The 18,065-nt window shown below is 33.3% G+C and overlaps 1 protein-coding gene across 1 annotated transcript in view; it reads right to left on the reverse strand.

Annotated features, from left to right (window-relative positions):
- Window positions 1–18,065, reverse strand: part of ADAM2 (ADAM metallopeptidase domain 2) — a 146,518-nt gene that overhangs the window by 37,644 nt on the left and 90,809 nt on the right. The window contains exons 12-14 of the mRNA XM_030311871.1: window positions 13,990–14,170; window positions 9,962–10,060; window positions 9,666–9,861 (exon numbers count right to left, since the gene is read on the reverse strand). Of these exons, the coding sequence (XP_030167731.1) occupies window positions 9,666–9,861; window positions 9,962–10,060; window positions 13,990–14,170 (476 nt within the window). The remainder of the gene's footprint in view (window positions 1–9,665; window positions 9,862–9,961; window positions 10,061–13,989; window positions 14,171–18,065) is intronic.

The raw sequence follows: 18,065 nt of genomic DNA on the forward strand, positions 1-18,065 counted from the left end.
CATAACGTATGTATAGAACACTCTATCCAACAAGAGCAGGATACATATTCTTCTCCATCCATTTGGAAATTCTCCAAAATGGTCATATGTGAGGCCAAAACAGTCTAAATAATTTGAGAAGAAATTAAATCATATGAATTATGTTCTCTGAATACTCAATTATGTTTTCTGAATACAATGGAATTAAATTAAAAATCAATAATAAAAGTACATTAGGGAATGTACAAACATGGTAATTAAAAACCACACTCCTAAACAACCAAAGCATCAAAGAAAAAAAAAATCTCATGGGAAATTAGAATATACTTAAGATGAATAGGAATAAAAACATGACATACAGAAATTTATGAAAAACATTGAAATCACTATTTGGAAATTGATATCTGTAAATGCTTAAAATAGGAAAGAAATATTTCAAATTAATAACCTAGAATTTTATCTTAAGATATTGAAAAAAGTATTCTAAACATAAAAGGAACAGAAGGAAAGAACTAATAGGAATTAGAGAAGAAAATGATAAAATAAAAAAGACACAAGTGACAGAGAAAATCAACAAAACCAAAATTTGGTTCTTTGACAAGATCAACAAAGCTGGCAAATTTGAATTATTAATCAGGAAACTTCCCACAATGAAAAGGCTGAGTGTGGATGACTTCACTGGTAAATTCTCCAAAATTTTCAGACAACATAATACATTGCAGATTGTTCCCAAAACTATGAGTAAGGAATGCTTTTTGTGTCATTCAATGTGACTTGATTATTAAAACAACACAAGACAGTTCAAAAAGAAAAAAATGTTAGAACAATATCTCTCACATATATAGACATAAAAATTTCAAGAAATCTACAGAATTAGGAAACAAAACAAATGAACATGAGGGAAATAAAAGAGAGAGGAAAGCCAAGAACAAACTGAACTGTAAAGAACAAACTGATGGTTACCTGAGGGGAGGTAGGTGGGGGGGGTGGTTTAAATAGGTGATGGGGATTAAGGAGTGCAATTGTGATGAGCACTCATTGTTGTATGCAAGTGTTGAGTCACCATATTGTACACCTGAAACTAATATTACACTGTATATTAACTAACTGGAATTTAAACACAAACTTTTAAAAAAATCTACAGTGATGAATAATAAAATGCCAGTAAACTGAAATCTAGAGCATATTAAAGCATTATTAGCAAAACCATTAGCATATTCTATTACCAAGTAAGATTTGTTCCTGGAATACAAGGATGATGTTATATACCAAAATAGCAGAATAAAGGGGAAAAAACACATGATCATGTCAATTGATGCACAAGAAGCAAAACTTGATGCATTTTAATGATAAAAACACTTAACTAACTAGAAGTAGAAGGAAAGTTCTTCAATATAGTAGAGGCCACCTATAAAAAACACAGTTAATATAATACTCAGTGGTGAAAAATTGAAAGCTTTTCTTCTAATGACAAGGAGCAACACAAGGATGCCAGATTTTAGTAGAAGTCCTATTACACACACACACACACACACACACACACACACACATTCACACAACTAATAAATAAATTCAGCAAAGTTTAAGGATACAAAAATTAAGGCATCAATTGCATTTCTATAATTAGCAATGAAAATTCCCAAAAGAAACCTAAGTAAACAATTTTATTTATCAGTGCATCAAAAAGAAAAAATACTTACAAGTAAAATTAACCAAAGTGAAGTAAAACTTATACAATGAAATCCACAATGTGCTGCTGAAGAAAATTAAAGAAAACACAAAAATGGAAAGCTATCCTATATTTATGACTTGGAGGAAAAATATTAAGACGGCAATATCATCCAAAGTGAGCTACAGCTTCAATGCAAACCTATTAAAACACCAACAATGTATCTGCGGAAATAGAAAAACCCATCTTAAAATTCGTATGGAGTTTCAAGGTCCTGAAATTGTCAAAATAATCTTAAAAATGGAGAAAAAACTTGGAGATCTCATACTTCCTGATTTCAAAACTTACCACAAAAGCTACAGTATTCAAAACCATGTACATTGGCATACTAACATACGGATATATACACCAACAGACTAAAATAGCCACCCCAGAAGCAAATCCTTCCATATATGTCTAATGATTTTTATGTGTGCCAAAACCATTCAATAGGAAAGGACAGTCTTTTCGACAATTGGTGTTAAGAAAACTGAGTATACACATGCAAAAGAATGAACTTGAACCCTTACCTTACAGAATATTCTAAAATTAACATGAAATGGATTAGACACATAAATGTAAGAGCTATAAACATAAAACTTTTTCTTAGATATGCTGAGGATTAAGGAGTGCACTTGTTTTGATGAGTACCGGGTGTTGTATGTGTGTGTTGAATCACTAAATTGTACACCTGAAACTAGTATTACACTGTATATTAACAACCGGAACTTAAATAAAAACTTTAATTTTTTTGTGTATAGTTGACACACAATGTTACATTGCTTTTAGGTGTACAACATAGTGATTCAACTTCTCTACACATTATGCGAAAAACTATAAAACTCTTAGAAGAAAATAGAGAGGAAAAGTTTTTTGACATTGGATTTAGCAATTAGTTCTTGGATATAATGCCAAAAACATTGGCGACAAAAGAAAATATAGATAAAAATGTTAAAAACAGTTGCACATGAAAATCAACAGTGAAATCAACTTTGATAGATATGGAGTTTCAGTTTGGAAAAGTGAAAAAAGTTCTGGGGATGGATGATGGTGATATTTGCAAAGTAGTGTTAATTGTAAAATGACAGTGATTTGTAAAAACAGTAAAAATGGTAAGTTTTATGTCATGTATATTTTTTTCACAATAAAAATAAGAAAAAAATCTCAAGCATATACCAAGAATCCATAACTATCAATATAAAAATGATAACACAACTTGACCAAGTGGTATCTCTTCCAGAAATGCAAGGCTAGACATTAGTGTAATGCACCATATCAATAAACTAAAAGACAAAAAAAATCACTTAATAGACACAGAAAAAGGAGTGGAAAACCTAGCATTTTACTCTTGATTTAAGGAAAAAAAAAAAAACCAGCAACCTTAACAAACAGGGCAACTGAAATGGAACTTCCTTAACCTAATAAAGAGGATTATGAAAAAAACATGGTAAATATCATCCTTACTAATGAAAAACTCAAAGTTCAACCCCTAAGATAAGGAACAAATCATAATATATGCCCTGAGTACTTCTACTCAATATTATATTGGAAATACTAGTCAGGAAAAAAAGCCAAGAAGAAAAAATAAAAGGCATATAGATTGTAAACTAAGAAATTAAAATATATCCATTTTCCTAAGACATTTTCTGATATATAGAAATCCTAGCTACCTATTAAAAATAATTATGGGAACTAATAAAGAATTTTAGCAATTTTGCAGGATAAAGGTTCAATATTCAAAGTCAATTTATATATCCACACTAGTAATGAATAATGACATTTTTTTTTTATTTTTAATATCTTTTTTTTTTTGAACGTTTATTTATTTTTTTGGGGACAGAGAGAGACAGAGCATGAGCGGGGGAGGGGCAGAGAGAGACGGAGACACAGAATCGGAAACAGGCTCCAGGCTCTGAGCCATCAGCCCAGAGCCTGATGCGGGGCTCGAACTCACGGACCGCGAGATGGTGACCTGGCTGAAGTCGGACGCTTAACCGACTGCGCCACCCAGGCGCCCCAATAATGAAATTTTTTAAAAACCCTATACATAATAGCATCAAAAAGAATAAAATATTAAGAAATATGTTTAACAAAATAAGTGTAGAGCTTGTATACTGATAATTACAAAACTGTAAAACATTTAATTAAAATTAGCTGAATACAATAAAAATAATTGGAAAGACATCCCATGTTCATGGATTCTAAGCTATAACATAGTTAATATAACATTACACCTCAAATTGATGTGTAATTCAACACAATTACTATCAAAATTCCAGCTGACTTTTTTTCAGAAATTGTCAAGTTGATTCTGAAATTTAAGAAATGCAAGAGTCCCAGGATATCCAAAATAATCTTAAAAAGAAAAAGTTGGATTACTCACATTTCCTGATTTGTAAACTACAAGGCTACAGTAATCAAGACAGTGTGCTACTGACATAAGAATATAGATGTATTAGATCAATGGAGTGGAATTTACAGTCTAGAAATAAATTGTTTTACAATCAAGTGATTTTTTAGCAAAGATGTCAAGTTACTTAAATGGGTGAATAATCATCTTTTCAACAGTGATGCTGAGATAACTGGATATCCACATGCTAAAAGAATTAAGTTGGACCATTTTTCACACCATATACAAAATTAACTCAAAATGGATTATAGACCCAAATTTAAGAGGAAAAGGTATAAGACTCCCAGGGAAAACAAATCAGGACCTTGAATTAAGCAATGCTCTGTTAGTGCATTTGGTGTTAGATATAACACCAAAATCACAAGCACATACAAAAAAAAATAAATAAATTGAACCTAATCAAAATTAAAACTTTGCATTTTAGAGGAGGCCATCAGAAAAGTGATGACATAATTTAGACAACAAAAGAAAATATTTGTAAAACATGAATTTAACAATTAAAAAATAGATGAATGATATAAATAGATATCTTTCCAAACAAAACATACAAATGGTCAATAAGAACATTGAAAAGATGTTCATCATTAGTCTTTAGGTAAATGCAAATCAAAACCACAAGATACCACTTCATACTCATTGGATCATCCACAGAATAACTCAATATTACATGGATATCAATTCAACTAAAATTAATGCATGATTTAATTTATTAATCTGGTACTTAAGTTCATATGGAAGAAAGCCAAGCCAACACATATGAAGATGATACAAAAGGAAGAAGACAAAACTTGTCTCTGAGATATAAATGGAGAGAAATTAAGATAGCATAAGACTGGCACAAATAGAGAAAAATGACCAAGAGAACAGAGGAGGAAATTGAGAAACATTCACACTTTTAAGTTTATAAACAACCAATGAAGCAACAAAACACACGATTTTTAGCAGATATCATATTGCAGTGCATTCAGGAGTATTAAGTTGTGACAGTAAAGGTGGTCATCAATATGCTGTAATATTAAATTGGATATATGTCAAACAATACACACACACACACACACACACACACACAGAATTACATTCATACATTCATCCTCTGCCTCCCTCCTTTAAACCTTAGCCAGCTATTAATTTATCTTCTGTCTTAAATATTTGCCTATTCTGTATGCTTACTATAAATGGAATCATAGAATCTGTGGTATTTTGTTTCTGGCTTTCTTAGGTTAGCATAAAGTTTTCAAAATTTATTCAAAATTTATTGGTAAATACCAAATATCATCACTTCTTTAATTTTTATTGACTAAATAATATCCTGCATTTTATTTACTAGTTCATCAGTTGATGGACATTTGGGTTGTTTCTATATTTTGGTTATTATGAATAATGGTATTGTGGACATTTGTATACAAGGTTTGTGGGGACATATGTTTTAAGTTTCCTTAAGCATATATCAGGGGTTAAACTGCTAGGTTCAAAATTTTAAGGAACTTCCAAACTGCTTTCTAAAGTATCTGTACCATTTTATATTCCCACGAGCATGTGCATAAGAATTCAGATTTTGCCATACTCTCCCAACAATTCCTATTGTCTTTTAATTATGGCTATTTTAGTAAGTGTGGAGAAGTATCTTGTTGTGGTCTCAATTTGAATTTCCTTAATGACGAATAATGTTGAGCATCTTTCATGTGAGTAATCATTTCTTTAAAAAAAAATTTGTTGTTTAATGTTTATTCATTATTGAGAGACAGACACAGGGTGTGAGCAGGGGAGGGGTAAAGAGAGGGAGACACAGAATCTGAATCAGGTTCCAGGCTCTGACCTGTCAGCACAGAGCCCAACGCAGGTCTTGAACTCACAGACCGTAAGATCATGACCTGAGCCGAAGTCAGTCGCCCAATTGACGGAGCCACCCAGGAGCCCCCGTGATTAATCATTTCTATGTCTTGTTTTTAGAAATGTCTAATCTAATTTTTTGCTTATTTGTTAAACTACATTGTCTTTTTATTGTTGAGTCAGATGAGTTTCTTATATTTTGTATATATTTTGTCTATAATTAAAAATATGGTTGGCAAATATATTCTCCCATTCATCGAACTGTCTTTATTTATTCTGAGAGTGAACAAACTAGCAGGGGAGGGGCACAGAGAAAGGGAGAGAGCAAATCCTAAGCAGGCTCCACGCTGTCATCTCAGAGCCCGATACAGAGCTCAAACCCATGAACCATGAGATCGTGATCAGTGCCAAAACCAAGAGTCAGACACTTAACCGACTGAGCCACCCAGGTGCCCCTCTCCACTTTCTTGAAGAATGAAAGCTTTTTAAATTTTTGAAGTCCAATTTATGCCTTTTTCATTCATCACTTGTGCTTTAGGTGTCATATCTAAGAAAACACTGCCTAATTCCAGGTCACTAAGATTTATGCCTATGTTTTCCTGTAAAAGTTTTATAGTTTTAGCTCTTACATTTACGTCTGTAATACATTTTAAGTTAATTCTTGTGTTTGGTGTGAGGTAGGGGTTCAAATTCATTCTTTTGCATGTGAATGTACAGTTGTTCATGCACATTTATTGAAAAGATGTACAGGGTATTTTTTGCTCATTAAGAATTCTGGGTGGGTGAGTAGTTATTTTCTTTTAGCCGTTATAAGTATCTTTACTTTGCCATCTAGCTTCTGTAATTGTTGACAAGGAATCTGACTCCACTTGCTTTTTAAAAGGTACTGTGTCTTTTTCTCCCACTTTAAATGTTTTGTTCTCCTCTTTTCATTTTTTTTTCCTAGTAGTTTTGCTATGATCTCTTTATGTGTTTTTTTTTTTTCTTTAAAGACATTCTTCCTAAGATTCTGAAAGCACCTTGGGGCGTCTAGGTAGCTCAGTCAGTTAAGTTTCTGACTTAGGCTCAGGTCATGATTTCACCATTTGTGGGTTCCAGCTGTGTCAGGCTCTGTGCTGATGGCTCAGAGCCTGGACCCTGCTTCAGATTCTGTGTCTCCCTCTGTCTCTGCCCCTACCCCGCTCATGCTCTGTCTCCCTCTCAAAAATAAATGAACATTAAAAAAATTAAAATATCATCAATACAGTGTATCTTGGTTTTTCTAGTTATTTTCTCATAGTTACATATGTCAGTACTTGCTACATCCTTTCCCTAAATTTAATATTTAATGGAGGTTTTATATTTAACATAATTACAAAATATTTAAATGTAAATAAGCTGTCTTAGAATTTATTCTCTTATTTTATGTTATTTTTTTAACTTTGTTTTTGCCTTTTGAGTTAATCAAGAATTTTCTTGCTTTTGTTTTTCCCCTTATAAGCTTTTTTTTAATTATTTTTTTAATGTTTATTTATTCTTGAGAAAGAGAGAGACAGAGCATGAACGGGGGAGGGTCAGAGAGAGGGAGACACAGAATTTGAAGCAGGCTCCAGGCTCTGAGCTGTCAGCACAGAGCCTGATGCAGGGCTCAAACTCACGGACTATGAGATCATGACCTGAGCCAAAGTCGGATGCTTAACCGACTGAGCCACCCAGGCACCCCTCCTTTATAAGCTTTTATTTTCAAATTATTTTATTATTATTCTTGTAGCTTGGATTATAAAATGAATACTTGACTAATGCTAATTTTTAATTTCTCTTTAGTGCTGCATTTTATTGGAATGATTGAGTTCCATTGGAACATTATTGGAATGTTTCAGTTTTTTTTTTTTTTCCTGGTGAAACTATTTTTTTTTCCATTTTTATTCTTCTAGGGGTCAACTTACATTTTTGACATACTAATAACTTAATTTCATATTATTCTTTATATTTTGAAATATGTTTTTAAAAGATGTGTTTTTTAGCCAACAATGAATTTTGCTAATTTCTATGATGATGATTTCTTCTTGCTTAATTCTTCTGTCTCCTCATTTAGTTTCCCTTTTTGTTTTTAACATCATTCACAATCAGCCCTTACAGAAATAGATTTGGAAAGCAAATTATATGAGTTCAAATGTGTGCTTTCACATACTTTTTTTTTTAATCTATGTATTTAACATTGGGTGAAATTCACAATTTTACCTGCCAGCTGAAACAGAAGTTCTACCTTTTCAATGATCTAACCAATATGCTTATTTTTACATTTTAACCAGTATTCCTTTCAGATCAAGATTTTCTTTCCTATTTCTCCCTTTCTCTTTCTTTATTTATCTGTATGTATATATAGGTAGGTAGATAGAGATAAATAAATAGATGATATGGATGATAAGGAAGACATGATACAGATAGAGATAGATAAGAGATAGGTAGAGATCAGTGATAGTAGATAGATGATAGACAGAGAGATAATTGATAGATGATAGATATATATATATATAGAGAGAGATGATAGAGAGGGAGAGAGAGAGGAGACAGAGAGATGGAGAGATAGAGATATCTTTCTTCATAATTTCCTTTGTGGTTCAAATCATCCAGTTCCTGGGGAGAGCACTTAACCATTCTATGTTTCTTTCCTTATATCTTTGTTTTGCCTTTCTTCAAACCAATAGTCATTCTATGTCATTGTATGTCCATTTTTGGAGTTGATCATTACTTTGCAACTCCTTTTTACACAGAAATTAAAGTAGGCAATTACCCATTAGAGTTGAGAAAAGGTTGAGCCACTTGGCTATTTATATGAATATCCTAAATATTTCCTCGTCAGTCACTCTTTTACTTCTGTTATAGACATAAAATGCTGCTGCCATTGCTGCTGTCTCCATCTTCTTCAGCAAATGATTCCATGTATATTTAGTACCATGTGTACTCAGTGCACATCATCTTTCAATTATTTGATAGTTACTGGATCCTCATTACTCCTTTTTGTGATTTTCATAAACTATCCTTGTAGTTCCCAGGTGTGAATGTGTGTATCTGGCTGTGTGTATCTGCATGTGTGATTTAAATTCTACTCATGCCGATTTATATTTATGATCCTTTAATGTCCACAGCCATATGTATGTATTTTATATTTACTAAGAAAACTATGGATATGGAGTGAGAGAGGGAAGTGTAACTTATATTCAGTCTGCTTTTTTCCTTCTCAAATGAAGAGCCCATAGACTTTGAATCTTTTCCCTTATTATTTTGTGGAAATAATTCATACCTTTAATTCCAGACAACTTGTCTGATATTTTTTTACAGCATTCCTTAACTTTTTTCTATAATCCTTTAATATATATATATATATATATATATACATACACACATATATATGTGTGTATGTATATATATATATATACTAAAAATTGCATTATTTTTAAAAAAAATTTTTAATGTTTATTTTTGAGAGAGATGGAGTGTGAGTGGGGGAGGAGCAGAAAGAGGGAGACACAGAATCTGAAGCCAGCTCCAGGCTCCAAGCTGTCAGCACAGAGCGCAATGCTGGGCTCAAACTCACAAACTGTGAGATCATGACCTGAGCCAAAGTCGGACACTTAACCAACAGAGCCACCCAGGAGGCCCTTACATTATTTTTTAAATCACAATTATGTATCAACATCTACTTCTTTTTGGTTTCCAGAAGAACACATATAAGAGAAATAAAATTATAATAAATACCTTCACCAAATAAATCCACACACTGTTTTATCCCACTTATACAACTTCCATTCAGACAAAGCCATTGATTCTCTCCACATGGATGCCCATTCTGAATAAAAAAGTTATCTTGACATGTTGCAGATGATCCATTGCAATATTCAGGGAGATCACATTCATCAGAGGAAGGTCTACATATTTCTCCTTTTGCCAAATACTGATGAAATGAAGTAAATAATATTGAATAAAGCAGAATGTGAACATATGAGTAGAATAAAAAAGATGACTTTGTTCAGAAAAATTTAAAAGGCTCTTACTTGACAATTTTTACAGCATTCACCAATATCACAAGTTGAACCAACTGTTAATGTACATGTGGTATGATCACAACATGAGTTTAAGTTAGCAGCACAATCCTGAAAGGAAAATCAAATGCTCTGAAGTACCTTCCAACTTTTACTCACACTAGATAGATATTTTAATGGTGACAGAATATTATCTAATATACAGATAGGTGCTTAAATTACATGTTGGCAAACATAAAAAAAAATAGAGCCACTTATATATTTACTTAACACATATTTATTGGTTACTACTCTGCTATTCTGTATACTCTTTCTATCCCTAGAGTAGGTTTGACTATACTGTAGTAGGATTTTTCTGAAACTCTGAGTCCACCAAAGCCAAAACATCAAGCTCTCTCGCTCTTGTAGACAAACAGATAGTTAAATACAAGACATAAAATAAATGGAAACTATGATTTATCAGTTTCATTATAGTGACTAGTTCCTAATCAGCCTTTATGAATCTATTGTGTTTTAATAAGCCTATAACTTTTATGGGATGTTCAAAGTTTAACTTACTTTTATTCTCTAAAGGCAAAGAGTTAGAAAATAATATTTCTAAATATGACTGAAATTATGATTCATCCATATCTTATTATGCCTTGATTAATGTTATGTTTCATCCATGTGATTTTGTTTATAAAAATTCTATTATTACACTTAAAGCAACAGATAAGAATAGAGAAGATTGGAGAGACAATGATTACACACACACACACACACACACACACACACACACTTTTTAAATTGTCAGGGATTTGGAATAGGGTTAATTGGGCAAAAATTTCAATAAGTTACACAAAAATAAGTCATGGATTTCAGTAGTCTTAATATGAGTTATAGTCAAATACTTATTAGGGCAAACTAAATTTGAGCTATTTTCCAGAACTATTCTGCCTAATCAATGTTATTGTTATTGCTACCCATACGGGATTCCAGAGAGTAAAGTTATATCACAGGAACTGGCTCACTTATATTATAATTAATAGAACTAAGATACACAATTGTCAATTTTTACTAAAAATTTTCAAAGTGTTTACATTTAGACCCAAACAAGAAAAACACAAGTGGGTACTGGAAAATAATTTCTTAAAAGCACATCATCCAACTAGGTATCTAAAAGTTCACTTTCTTATTGGGGACAGTACACATTCATGACCTCAGCTATTGCTGTAGGGAAAACTGAACTCCTTTTATGTATTGATTTCCTCGCATCCATACACCCATTATGAGTCTCACAATCTCTCTCTCTCTCTCTCTCTGAGTGCATTCCTTTCATCTCTAGTCTTCCCACCTCCCTCCAATCAAGCAGCTTTATCTAAGATTTTTGTGGGTTGGAGAACATGCATTTGTTGATTGTGAATGATCCAAACATTTTTTTTACTTAAATATTGACCTGCATTAAAATATTCAAAGCCACAAGCATGCCTCATTTTCTGTTGAATTGTGAAAACTTTGTATCTATTTTCCTGAATGCCAGCAGATATTAAGCTTGAAAGAAATGTGGCCATTATCTTATTTTATCGTGCTTCATTTCATTGTACTTTGCAAACATCACTTTTGTTCATTTATTTGTTTTTACAAGTTGAAGGTGGCAACCTTAAATTGAGCAAATCTACCAGCATCATTTTTCCAACAGTCTCTGTGTCACATTTTGGTAATTCTTTCATTATATTTGTTATGGAGATCTGTTTTCAGTGGCTTTTGATGTTACTATTGTGATTTTGGAGAGTGTCATGAACCATTGTCCATATGAGACAATAAACTTAATTATGTTTTGACTGTTCCACTGATGAACTGCTCCCCTCGCTCCTTCTTTTCAGGCATCCCTATTCCCTGAGACACAACAACATTGAAATTACAGGATTATTAATTAGCCTAATTCAAGTGAAAGGAATAGTCAAATGTTTCTCACTTTAAATCAAAAGCTAGAAAGGATTAAGCTTAGGGAGGAAGGCATGTTGAAAGCTGAGAGAGGCCAAAGCTAGGCCTCTTACACCAAAAAGTTAGTCAAGTAGTGAATGCAAAAGAAAAGTTCTTGAAGGAAATTAAAAATCAATGAATGCATGGATGATAAGAAAGCAAAATGGCATTATTGCTAATATAGAGAAAGTTTTAGTTGTCTAGATAGAAGATCAAACCAACCATAACATTCCCTTAAGCCAATGTCTCACCCACAGGAAGGCCCTAATTCTCTTCAATTTTATGAAGGCTGAGAGAGATAAGGAGGCTGCAGAAAAGTCTGAAGATGGCAGAGGTTGGTTCATGAGGTTTAAGGAAAGAATCTGTATCCATCACATAAAAGTGCAAAGTTAAGTAGCAAGTGGTGATGTAGAAGCTGTAGCAAGTTATTTAGATGTAGCTAAGATAATTAATGATGGTGGCTACACTAAACAACACATTTTCAATGTAGACAAAATAGCCTTCCATTGAAAGATGTCATTTTCATAGATAGGGAGGTGAAGGTAATATCTGGCTTCAAAGCTTCAAAGAACAGGGTGACTCTTGTTGGGGGCTAATGCAGCTATGACATTTAGTTGAAGGCAATACTCATTTACCATTTCAAAAATTCTAGGGCTCTTAAAAATTATGCTAAATCTACTCTGCCTGTGCCCGATAAATGGAACAACAAAGTCTGGATGACAGCACATCTGTTTACAACATGGCTTAGTTAATATTTTAAGACCACTGTTGAGAAACACAGCTCAGAAAAAAGAATCCTTTCAAAATATTACTGCTCATTGACAATGTTCCTGGTGACCCAAGAGTTCTGATGGGGAGGTACAAGGAGATTAATGTTGTTTTATGATTACTAACACAACATCCATTTTCTAGCCCATTGATCAAAGTCTATAATTGCGATAGATAGTGATTTTTCTAACAGACCTGACCAAAGTAAGTTGAAAACTTTCTGGAAAGGACTCACTATACTAGATGCCATAAAAAGCATTCATGATTTATGGGAAAAGGTCAAAATACCAACATTAACAGGAGTTTGGAACAAGTTGATTCCAATTTTCATGAATAGCTTTGAGGGGGTCAAGGCTTCAGTGTAGGAAGTAATTACACATGTGATGGAAATAGGAAGAAAACTATAATTGGCAATGAAGCCTGAAGATGTGACTGAATCACTGAAATCTCACGATAAAACTTTGACAGATGAGGAGTTCCTTCTAATGGCTAAGCAAAGAAAGTGGTTTCTTGAGATGGAATTTATTCCCACTGAAGATGCTGTGAAGATTATTAAAATGACAACCAAAGATTTAGATTATATACTTTTAGTTGATTAAACAGCAGCAAAGTTTTAGATGATTGACCCCAATATGAAAGAAGTTCTACTGGGGGTAAAATGCTTTCAAACACCACCACATGCTTACAGAGAAACTATTCATAAAAGAGCCAATGAATGCAGGCAGGTTCATTGCCATCTTATTTTAGAAACTGCCACAGACACTCCAACCTTCAACAACCACCATCTTGATCAGTCAGCAGCCATCAGCATTAAGGTGAGATTATGACTTGCTGAAAGCATTCTTCAGTGATAAGGTATTTTTAAGATACGTACCTTGTTTTTTCAGACATAATTCTATTTCACACTTAGTAGACTATAGGATAATATAAGCATATAATTGTATGTACTGGGAAACAAAAAGAATCATTTTATTTACTTTATTGTGATATTCACTTTGTTCTGGTTGTCTGGAACAAAACCCACAAAGCTCTGAGGTATTCCTATACTAGGAAAGAACACACTCAAGAGGGAAAGTGAAAACCTAGGTCAACATAGTTACAGAATTAATGATCTTGAAAATCATCTGTAAGGATAATCTATGAACCACTGAATCCATATACTGATATGTAAGTGCACTTATCAGTTTATTAAAATTTCTATATGCCTTTTTAACTTTTTTTCAGAAAAGTGATTTTGATTCCCTAGGGAAAATGGCAGTATAAAAATTTATTTATAATTTTTCACACATATCTTCCAAAGTAGTACTAACCTCTGCATTCCCACAGTCACACTGTTCTCCTTGTTCCACTTGTCCATTACCACAAACCACAGATTTGTATGATGGATCTAAGTGTGGCTGATTTTGAAGACATTGGGACTTTGGATTTGAAATAAAAGTTGCAAAATCCTCCATGCTGCAGTTACTAAAGATCTTCACACCACTGGAATGACTAAACATACATCAAACTTCAAATTTTTATGTTAAGTATTACTTCATAAATTGCTTAGACTTGGAATAAAGCTATTTAATAATATTCCACAACAGTCAAAATGCTCAATTTTGTTAGTGTCAAAATTTTATTTTCTGTACAAGGGAAGTCAATTGTGCAAGAATTTATATTAAATATTTAGTTAGCAATAAATGATGGAATTTTATTGGTTCTTATATTACACTCACTCATGACATTGTTTTCTCTTACATTTCCTACCTCACAAAGTACTCTGTTTCATTTGTTGCTTCCTTTTCCTTTCACGGTCCCTAAATATTATAATATCCTGTATTAACAAAAGAGATTGAGCTTTTCACTTCTTTATATTTATTCATAGATAATCCTGAAGTACGTATTTTGAATAACACCTATACCTGACAGCTCAGATATTGGTGCCTATAGCCCTAATATATCACCTAAACTCAAGAGTCCAATACCAACTTTTTACTCAGAGATAACATTTCTAAACCCACATCTAAAATACCACCCACTTACATCTTTATTCTTTTAGTGACACTTATTATTCTTTAATATTTATCAACAACCAAACTATTATTTATTTAATTATTTACTCATTATCTTCCCCTACTAGTTTTTTAGCTCCAGGAGAAAAGGCATTCCAACTATTTTGTTCTCTAGCACATATATAGCACATATATATATATATATATATTTTTTTTTTAAATAAATGAGTCCATGGAATAAACTATCTGTTGTAAATAGTACATTCTTTTGTTGATATTGCATTATGGCTTTTATTATTCTGAATAGTATTAATACATGAAAAAGTTATATTCATAAAGATTTATAATTTGATGACAGATATAGCTAATATGAATTTATTGGATTTTACAACAATAGACTCAAACCCTAGTCCTTTGGACTATCACAGGGAAATATTATTTACATGAGGATCATGAAAAAATTAGGGTTTTTAAATTTTTTGGAGGTCACACCCTATTGAACATACTCTACCATTAGAATAACCACAAATAATTGATTTATTATCACATTGCCAAAAATTCAGACGATTTCTATCTAAAGGAGAAATGATAGAACATTACTAAAAAGTAGGCAATGTAAGATGTGTTTACTATGTGTGAACTCGTTTATAAGGGATACACTTCTGGGTATAAATTAGTGTTGACATTAGAAAGAAAATAGTCATAATTATATCCAACTAGACAATTAATTTGAAGCTTGAGTCTTAGCAAACACTTGCTGGATGTTCTCATTCTCCATTCTCTGATTTTTCCTTGATAATTGAGCTTCTGGTTTTCAGTCAAATACAAGGCTTCCTTGTGTAGTGTCTACATTTCTTAGCCTTTTGTAAAGTTAGGATAACATCTATATAAAGGTCAGATAATTGGCCTAAAACAAAACCATAAATTTAAATTATAGAAAGTCATGTTGACAGCCAGGTTTTTATTCTATTGGTGACTATAATTTTGGTTAACTGTTGTAGTCAAAGCTTCCATTATGAACTATGAGATGATCCTGGATATGAAAGTCACTGTGTAGAAATCAATGTAAAATTATACTGTGAAATGTCATGCAATTAATAGAATTCTAATTTCCCAAAATAAAAATAACTTATCCTTGATTTAAGCTGTTATTACTTTGGGGTTTCTGAACTTACATTTAAATCTAAAAACAAATTCCATCCCAATAAATACAGATATCAATCAGGATATTGCTTTTTTTTTTTTTTCAAAAAAAAATTTTTTTTCAACGTTTATTTATTTGTGGGACAGAGAGAGACAGAGCATGAACATGAGGGGCAGAGAGAGAGGGAGACACAGAATCGGAAACAGGCTCCACAGCCCAGAGCCTGACGCGGGGCTCGAACAACGGACCGCGAGATCGTGACCTGGCTGAAGTCGGACGCTTAACCGACTGCGCCACCCAGGCGCCCCAAGGATATTGCTGTTTTAATGACATTTCAAACATTCATTTTCTTACCACAATATTGCAAAGCATTGACAGCAGGATGCAATGTTCTCATTACATTGAGGTGGATGGTACTAGAATAGATCATCTTTTGCTTAATCCATAAGCAAAACATGTGTTCAATATTTGCATTTTTTAGAAGAAGCAACACTCATTAGAAGCAAAGTTAATAAAATCTGTCTTCTAATATAACATTGAGGAAATTATTAGAGGCACTTCAATTAGTAGCTAAAAACAAATACAACACTTCAATGCATTCTCCTACTGTGAAGTTTGTACAGCATAGAGATAATCAAACAAAAATGGAAAACAAAAGATAAAAATAATTACTATCATTAAATAAGTCTCAATAAATTTCAAAATATGTACATCCAAAACCAATAAATATTAAATCAGAAATAAATAATAAAAAGGCATCTAGATGATCCACGAATATTTGAAAATCAACTGAAATACTTCTAAAACAATCTGCTAGACAAAAGGAATTACAAAGAAAATGAAAATATTTTAACTAAATGAAAAAGAAACACAAAATATCAACATGTCTGATATGCAATAGAAGCTGTGGTTAGACTGAAATGTACAGCTTTAAAGGGCTTACACAAAAAGAAAAAAAGGTTTAAAATAAACTATTTGAGTTTTCACATTAAAAATCTAGGGGAGGGGCACCTGGATGGCTCAGTCAGTTTAGCAACCGACTCTTGATTTCAGTTCAGGTCATGATCTCATGGTCGTGAGATTCAGCCTCACATTGCTATGATCACAGAGCCTGTGAATTCTCTCTGTCCCTCTCTGCACCCCTCCTCTGTTCACATTCTCTCTCTCAGTCTTTCTCAAAATAAATTAAAATAAACAAAAAAATCTAGTTTACCCCAAAGTATGCATAAAGTTAAGAAAAGAAATTGGGCAAGTGATGATAAAGAGTCAATAAAATTAAAATATAGCCTTAAAAATCAATTAATTTGATAAAGCCCAAGTTAGAGAGATTGAGAAAAAAAAGAGAACATATAACAAATTATATGAGACATAAAAGAAGTAATATCACTAGAGATCCCAGTGACTTAAAAAAAAATAAGTGGAATTTAGGTTTGTGAAGATGGCAAAGTAGGAGGACCCTAAGCTCACTCCATCCCATGTTTACAACTAGATATCACTCACATCCCATTAAGAAACCAGAGATCAATCCAAAGCTTGGCAGAATAAACTCCACAAATAAATATAGAGAATAAGTCACACCAGAGAGGTTAGGAAGGACATATGGTGGTTGAGAGCTGCCCACAGGAAAGAGGCTCTGAGAAAAGAAACCACCAGGGGATCCACATAGAGGAAAATGAATCCCCATACACCCAACGCTGTGCTTCTGTGGATCCATCCCTCTGCCGGGTCGGCCTCACTCCTGGGGCTGCAGGTCCCCTCCTGCATGGGACCACCGATGGCAAAGCGAGCTAAGCCTACCACTTCCACCCCTGTACAGCTTACGGATCCACCCCAGCTAATACACCAGATCCCATAGAAGCAGCACCACAAGCCTGGCAGTGTGCAAGTAGCCCAGACAGGGGCCACACCACTCCACAGTGAGCCCTGCCCCTGGGAGAAGGGAAGATAAGGTACACACCAATCTGACTGTGACCCCAGCAGTGAGCTGGGGCAGACATTGGGTCTGACTGTGGCCCCACCCAACAACACAAGTTACTCTGGACAGCACAGGGGAAGTGCCCTGCAGTTTGGAGCCACTGCAGGGACTACCAGAAATGACGAAATGGAAGAACTCTCCTCAAAAGAAACTCCAGGAAGTAGTGACAGCTAAAGAATTGATCAAAAACGATTTAAGCAATATAACTGAACAAGAATTTAGAATAATAGTCATAAAATTAATCGCTGGGCTTGAAAAAGGCATAGAGGAAAG

Source organism: Lynx canadensis, chromosome B1, assembly GCF_007474595.2.
Source record: "Lynx canadensis isolate LIC74 chromosome B1, mLynCan4.pri.v2, whole genome shotgun sequence".
In the NCBI taxonomy this organism is placed as follows: Eukaryota; Metazoa; Chordata; class Mammalia; order Carnivora; family Felidae; genus Lynx; species Lynx canadensis.